Consider the following 8,237-nt stretch of genomic DNA (forward strand, 5'->3'; position numbering starts at 1 on the left):
AGTCACAACAAAAAGTAGCCGAAGGGCATTATTCGATGCTCACGGGCTTTACCGACGGTAAAGAGAGAAAAAAAATGTGTCGCATAGACAGGGCAATAGAAAGTTGTTAATAGTACAGAAGGGGACAGTCGGCAGGTTTTATACTATCCGTTGGATACATCGCCAGAGGAAATTCATAACGGGGAAGGTGTCGGAGTATAGGACAGACGGCCAACATTTCCCAGTGAAGAACTTCTGCTTTGTTATCATACGCTAATAAATGACCGGACGTCACCTGATCCTATAAGCATTCGCCCCGAATTGGATCATACGTTTTTGTCAGGAAACACAAAACTGACAGAGCCATTACACATAGAAAAGGGAAACACATGCACACAGCCGAAGATGGCAGACGTATTTGATTCAGATCCGCTTGACTTCAACATGTCTCAAGACAAAGGTAGGCAAGCCTGAGATTTAAATCGATCATGGCTAATGAGGTGGCAGATATATTTTTCTCTCTTTTCTTGTCTACTCATTTTCCCGAGCAAAATTAACTTCGTCAAACGCATCCTAGAACTAGGAAAACTGCTTTCAACTTCCCATCGAATGCGATTATTGAACGTGTCAACTGCATCCACGCAAACGCTTGCCTGATCATGTTGTAGGTAGAAACCAGTTTTATGTTTTTTTGTCACCAACAGAGCTTTTGCTAGACGGTGGCCAGCCTGCGGCAGAAGAATCGCCACCAAGCAGCCTGACACCCACTACTCAGATATTGAGTTTGGAGCAGTCTGTGAGTTTTTCTCATTAATTTCTTGAGAATCTGGCTGTGTCTCGTATTAAATCCGGTAAAATGTTGATAATTAGGCTGAGACCACATGAGGCCATACCTTTTGTGGCTAGATTCGCCTCGACCAGGAACTTTAGTCAAACTTACCAATTTAGAGTAACACAAAAATTACAGATAAAGTACATCTACCTTTTGAATGCTGAAAAGAATACTTCATTTTGTGATGCCTTGCAAAGGGTCTTCATTCGTTTCTTTCCAATCTGTTGCAATTTCAAAGATAGGCCATCCATGATTGGCCTAAACCTTTACAGTGGTCTCTACCTTAAGTTCTATGAAACTCTACAGTGGTTAGTTGCTCGATTGTTTATTCGAGTAATGACAATTTCAACACCAACGCCGCAGTGTAAGCGTATTTGTCAAAGAGATGATTGACGGAATCAAGGAAGTACTTCATACAAAAGTGGGACTTTACCTTGTGGCAAAATATATTTTTAGAAGTTGGGGAGTTTTACGAGGTTGAAACTGGTATGCACAGACTTTCATATTTATATAAAAATGATGTTATCTTATCGCTCATTCATGTACTTCACTGTGAAGCTCTGAAATGTTGCCAACCAACAAGGGGAGTGCTGGAGTTGTGTAGCTGGAGCTATAGGCGATTAATATAATGCAAATCTCTCTCTCTCTCTCTCTCTCTTCTCTCTCTCTCTCTCTCTCTCTCTCTCTCTCTCGTTTCAAAGTCATTGTTACATCAAGTCATATCACCTCAAGCCGTGCAGTCATTCCGAAAAACCCGTGACTGACAGTGACTGGGTGAAATATTTATTGTTGAATAAAAATGAAATGGCTCGGTCTTATGACAGCATATCCAGGCACCGAAAGAATCTCTATCTTATGTTATCAGCTCCCCCATTCAATTATTCGATTCTTCTTCATCTAACGGCAGGCAAATTTTCTCTCTTCGAGCAATAGTCTCATGTATTCGTGATTTAATCATATTCTATTGTGATGTACAATGGCAGCCATTTGTTGCGTATATATCAGCCATGACACTTTCCTGGAGTGGCAGCTAATAAAGAGTGGCTTGTCACGGTAGAGCGCGCCTCGGAGACAGATATTCGGACTCTCAAATCGATATAGTATTTTGTTTATTATTATGGCCTTCCACTTGTTGGAGCCCGTTTTGAAGCTTATGTGTTAAATACAGTTTGCACAGGCTTTGTAATGTGAAAATCGGGAATGTTATTTTTACCTTAGAGACAACGTAGGAAATTTTGAAATTCAGAATTGTTAAGTATTTCTTAATTTGTTTCTTTAGTACCAAAATTCACGAGGTGACCCCGATATTTGTATTTTATTTTGAAAGAGAATATTGAAATTCTACTTTATAAGGAAAATGTTAGCAAATGCCCATTTGCAGTCTTGTAATGTCAAAGTACGACTTTCTTGTTTTTCTTTCATTGAGCAAGTAATACGTAATGATTTCCCAATTTGATTTATCATGATTGTATTTTGTGTTAGGGTGATATTCATATATTAAGCTACTCTTTTTATAATTACAGAAGCAAACTGATACACCGGTCTCAGCGCGATAAATACAACGAGACAAATCCAATACAGCTTTGAACAACAATGGGGAAAATGCATTGTTTATATTGTTTTTTCTGTTAGAAGTCTTCGATTATGATCGAACTAACTCTTTGATGAAGGGTCAAAGCTTTTTGCAAGCAAATTATTTCTTCGCATGCAGGCGGGCTTTTTTGCTCTCGGAGCGGCAGGGGGCGTGTTTGGCGGGATTTTTTATCCGTTTGTTTTTCGAAGGACACGGGAAAAGCCCAGCGGACTAGATTTATCGCTTGTAATAGAGGCCTGCAGAGCTCGAGGACAGGCTTAAATGGCAGGCAGGGTGCAATTTGGAGTTAACTCCCTAACAAACGATAACTCTAGTTGATCAAGAAATTATAATTTCAAATACTGATAACGGCCCATGATAAAAAAATATTACACGGATAAACACGGGACATACCCTTCAGCTAACCTCTTCCGTCTGTTTGATCGAGGATAAGTTAGACAAATATTAGTAGTACGTGCTTGTTTTCACGCATAATTCACAAAACAATCAGTATCACTTCCTTAAACTTGTCATAGTTCATAACATACGTCAGAAGGCATGCAGCCAACAAGCCGTTCTCCAGAAATTGTAATCAAAGGGGCGGAGATCTAGACTGCAGATGTAAATTTCCTGAGGTAATTTCGAAAAGGACAGAAGCCTAGGGGGACTTTTTATAATAACCCTTCGTAACTGCAGTCCAGTATGCGATGTGAAATATTCCCTCCCTGTTCAAAGTTTGATACTAATTGATGATGAACATCCTTTGCATTAAAGCCCCAGTATTGCTGACTTTCGATGTTTTTTTCATTATTTTTATATAAGTCAATTGCAACTTCTTATTCTACTCCCCAAAGAATGTTGAAACACCCACTATTTAGCTTGTCAACTTAGCGTCTATATGTGTAAAATTACGGTATTGTTTACATTTGAATTCTAGTCCGGATCAGAAGTCAGTTTTCAACAATAATAACAATGCAGTTTACAACCTTAGGGTCTGAGTTGACAAGCTGGATACTGTGTATATCAACATTCTTTGGGGAGAAGATCAAGGAATTATGGTTCACATTCAAAATAAAAACGGTGAAATTATCATCAAAATTTAGCAGCACTGGGGCTTTAAATTAAATGCTTGTCTATTTCAACTTGTGATTGAGAAGATGATCAATTTTGGCGTTTGACTGTTGAGCGGGAGACAACCCTATAGTCTATGGTTTATCGGAATCACTGGCCCCCTCCTCCCTGAAATTTCTGTCCAGTCCCTAACTGCAATAACCTAGGCCCCTTAACATAGAATTTGTAAACACGCATATCGCAGGTCAGCACTTTATGTATAAAGAAGGCGCCGTTGAAGATCTAATGGCGATTTATCAGTATAAATGAATCGATAAAGTAAACTGGAGTGAAAATGCATCATTTCTAGCTTAAACTGCAGAACGTGAATCGTGAAATTTAGCATGTGGCACGTCACAAGGGAACAAGGCACGCTGGACGCGGCCCATGGCACTCAGGCTTGCACCAGTTTATGACAGCTTTGAACGAGGAACGCGTCGAAACCCCTTTCCTTCTGACTGTGTTTGACCGGCCTTTTCATGATCAATGTATTGATGTCGAACAGTTGCATTGTCATATTTTCGACTTAACCGCACTCAGTAGGACAACAAATCATAGTTAAAACTTGGCGGCATTCACTTGAGGGCGCACCATATTGAATTTTCATGTTGTCGCAACGATTTTCTGTTCTCTGTTCCCCATAGACAACATCAGAGCCAAACGACGTCCACGGTCAATTTACGTATGGCGCTCAGCAGATGGAAAACCCGCCCAACACTTACATGATTCCTGCGGTATTGGCGTGTCTGTTCTGCTTTTGGCCCGTTGGACTGGCTGCAATCGTTAAGGCCTCACAAGTAAGAACAACACTTGTTTTCGATTTTGATTCGATCTCGTTATCAAGGAGATTTAAACAAAATGATTTAAGAACCACGAAAATGACAACACCAAACTCAAATTTGGGCCCGGGAAGAAACTTTAGAAAATCTGTCCCGAGCAAAGTATTAACCGTGCAACCAGACTATTTTCAATTCATGTACTAGTATTGGATGAGTTGTAAAAGATTCTATCAAAGCTAATATCGGTAGCAAAGTCCATATCGAATGTATCCAAATATTTCCTTTTGCAATTTACTCATTTTATCAATAGGCTCGTGACGCTATTAAGGCTGGAAATCGACAACAAGCAGAGGCTTCGTCAGCGATGGCTCGAAAGTTAACGAAAGCTGCCTTATTTTGTGGCGTTTACATCATCGGCGGTGCGTTGTTTGTTTGTTTCGTTATTTATGAACAAGATAATGACCTAAGTTTTTCAGATCATCTACATATGCCACACGTAAGTTTGGAAGAATTCGAACCGATTTAATTTTTTCCATGATGGACCAAAACTTGCTCGCCCACGCAAAAAGGGGTGTGCACGTGCTCGAGTATGACGAGGCTATCCATTAAGAATACCGAGTACATTTTATTTTGAATGATAATATGACATGTACAACACGCCTCTGGGAGGCATCACAAACTCAAACTTTCAAAATTCTTTGACCTTTGGCCTAGCCCTCGTGAGGGCTCATTTTGAAGCTTATGGAGCAAGTAAGTTTTTACGAGCTTCTTATCCCCGTAGAAATAACACAGAGATAGTAATCGCTTTGAATTTTAAAACTGCTACATTTAAGATAATTTGTTACTCTAGTACCAACATTTGCACGGTGACACCAGATTTCCAATTTTGGATTTCAAATAGAATGGCTGAAAGTTTATTTGAGGAAACACAGAGCAAAAATTTAAGAATTTGATTGTTAAGGTGTGCACTACCTCTATCTGATTTTTTTCCGCTTTCTGTTATTTGTTTATACATTACATCTTAGTTTTACTCTACACACTTACACACAGTGCATTCAGTTTGTTCAAACTACAGAATTTGGTTTCTTGAATTTTCGATAGAAATTGATTTTTAAATAGTATAGTATTCTACAATTCAATGATTCACTGCTTCAATTTATATATATATATATATATATATATATATATATATATATATATATATATATATATACATATATATATAATATATATATAATATATAATAATATATATATATATATATATAATATAATATATATATATATATATATATACATGCTATGCCTGTATTGCCATTCTTCTATTGTTCAGACGGTACTGATATGAACCCATATTTTAACTAGTGAAAATAAAATACGAATTATATATTCACTGTAACCGAACTACTTACAGCTACGCGTATGCATGATCTTCGCTGGTATGCATGACCTTCGTTGGTATATGTACATGTGAAACAGCTGAATAAGACAAATGACAATCCGAAACGTCATTATGATTATGGTCCGTATTTTGACTCGTTGCTGCGCACTCGTCAAAATACGGACACATCACTCTAGATACGACGCGGTATCGCCCAAACTTCGTGTAATAACCATAATAACACAAAAGTTACTTCAAGTACAAAGTAATGGTATCTGTCACTTACGTTTCATGCATCCTGCCATCATCAGACAGATCTGTAACAGAAACGTAAGTCACAGATATCATTACTTTGTACTTGAAGTAATTTGTGTTATTATTTATAACGCTCTGCTTTAGCATCGAGCACTGAAACTTCCAACGAGGACATCTGTATACCTCCATCTTCTATATATATATATATATATATATATATATATATATATATATATATATATATATATATATATATATATATATATATATATATATATATATATATGTGTGTGTGTGTGTGTGTGTGTGTATGATATATATATACGAAGATAGTCATCATTACTGTCTCTGGATCAATAAATGCTTTTCTCCAAACATTGGACAAATTAATTTACAGAATTATTGAGCAGGTTTTTTTTACTTGAATAATTGAATGCAGAAAGGTATTTGGTGCAATGATCAACAGTTTTCAGTCGAAGTACTTGTTGCATTTACTTTTTAAAAGAGACTCAACATGTTATGTGAAATGCTGACATCGCCTTTTCTGCATAAACAAGTTGCAATAAGGATTTTACCTCCTTGCATCGTTGCATCGGACTTTCTATAAGGATAACGTTTGTAGCTGTCACTGAATGGTTGGCACTCACATAAAACGACATCGACGAGCATCAGTCATTCACTCGAATATATAAAGGATAACATAGTCTCTTCGATCTAAGAACAGCCGGGAAACTTTTTAAATTCTGTAAATTTGAATGTCACAGCACATGTAGTAAACTTGTGATTAAAATAGTGTATGAATTTTATGAAAAACGTCATATGTTGCTCACAGTAGGTCACTAAATCGTACACCGCTCCACAAAATCGATTTTTCTTATGTGACGAAATAAAAGGCCATTGATATTTTTCGCGAGAATTGATGCAGGATAATCGAAATACAGCTTTAACTTGCTGCAGTGTATACTTATCAAGTCCATTGCCTCTACTATCAGCAAGTAGTGCGAGCTTTTGTTTTCATGCAGATAATTTTTGTGAAACGCCCTCAGTTCTTGTAAGAAAGAGAAGGTACTTCTTTGACAAAATGAAAGCTACATGCAGGTTGTCATTTCACCGTTTTGATGCAAACAATATCTGTCGCTCCATACGTTTTTTTTCAGGGAATCGCTGTATTGAAGACGTCCCTACGCCAGAGATGGTCTCTACAGAAGTAGAGCTGACCTTTTAATGCATGCTTTTAGAAGGAAGCCTAGTAAGCTACACTTGACTGCAAACAGAGATTCTCCGAGAGAGCCTGCACATCCAACAAATCTGTTCTTTGCAGAACTGATGAACACTCTTCTCACAACAAAGTTGATGAAACTAAATCCGAACGCGAGTAAGGAAAAATTCTGCCAAAACAACCAAAGTATTCAAAACCATAGACAAAGAGGTTCCTCTTCTAATGTCTATGTCAAAACTTACAAAGTTCTTTTTTTCAGAACACGTGACCTGATGAAGAGTTCCTGTCTCTAACAAAATATTAAAGCATTTCCTGTCAGCAAAGTCGAAGAAAAGTTCCAGTTTTTGTCTTCTACTATGTATTAGTTTTGCAGATCTAAGTCATGAAATCACCCTCGCTGGATAAGGAGGCTGCCTATATTGTACATTATGGCACCTTTTATTCCTACCCGAACCATAATGAAATATTGCCCCTGTAGCCTATCAGCATAAATCTGTACCCATCGACTCTATCGTACACGATGTTTGTTGACCACATACAATATGTGACACTGTACAGTATTGCCCAGATACTGGTAACCTACTGGTAACCTACACTGTTTACGTCACTCAAATGCGACTTCAGGTGATCTTAGTAGATCACGACTATATTCCATGTTATTGATAGTCATCAACATGGTGTAGAATACCAGTACATTTGTTTTTCTGATAAACGCATCAAATGCATGGATCGCGGTTTGACTTCACGGCATACAGAGCTGCTCTAACAGATACGTGTACGGTACAAGTAAGTTCGTTTGTGCGGTAAACTTTTGGGACTCCTCGACAGGAGGTCGATATTGGGCGTCCAAACTAAATATCACTTTGTTTCGATTGACAATTAGAGATGCAGTTCCAAACAAGGGCAACCAAGAAGTAAAATTTATCAAAATGGTCGGTAGCAAGAACAGAATAAAGATGTGCCGATTATAAAAGTTTTAATATAATATTCAGCCAAATCTGAATCCGGCACAAAACAATTTCAGGGGCCACTTGTTCGTGACATATACACGTTCAGTTTATTTCATTACTGACTGTATTGGTGGTCTGAGACTGCTTCCATGTATAACGT

At 37.8% G+C, this 8,237-nt stretch overlaps 1 protein-coding gene across 1 annotated transcript; it reads left to right on the top strand.

The window, feature by feature from the left end:
• The first annotated feature begins 202 nt into the window (after window positions 1-202).
• On the top strand, window positions 203-7,119 carry LOC139118158 (proline-rich transmembrane protein 2-like). Its single transcript, XM_070681452.1, has 5 exons — window positions 203-439; window positions 684-775; window positions 4,139-4,291; window positions 4,584-4,769; window positions 7,066-7,119. The coding sequence occupies exons 1-5, from the start codon at window positions 385-387 to the stop codon at window positions 7,117-7,119; spliced, it is 540 nt and encodes a 179-aa protein (XP_070537553.1). The 5' UTR covers window positions 203-384.
• The last annotated feature ends 1,118 nt before the right edge of the window (window positions 7,120-8,237 follow it).

The sequence above is a fragment of the Ptychodera flava genome, chromosome 19, assembly GCF_041260155.1.
Source record: "Ptychodera flava strain L36383 chromosome 19, AS_Pfla_20210202, whole genome shotgun sequence".
NCBI classification, from domain to species: domain Eukaryota; kingdom Metazoa; phylum Hemichordata; class Enteropneusta; family Ptychoderidae; genus Ptychodera; species Ptychodera flava.

Bases quoted from the DNA above. Each gene is read 5' to 3' on its own strand.
- LOC139118158 (XM_070681452.1), top strand. From the start codon at position 385: ATGGCAGACGTATTTGATTCAGATCCGCTTGACTTCAACATGTCTCAA. The intron at 776-4,138 runs GTGAGTTTTTCT...TGTTCCCCATAG, and splicing joins TATTGAGTTTGGAGCAGTCT to ACAACATCAGAGCCAAACGA. The intron at 4,292-4,583 runs GTAAGAACAACA...TTTTATCAATAG, and splicing joins CAATCGTTAAGGCCTCACAA to GCTCGTGACGCTATTAAGGC.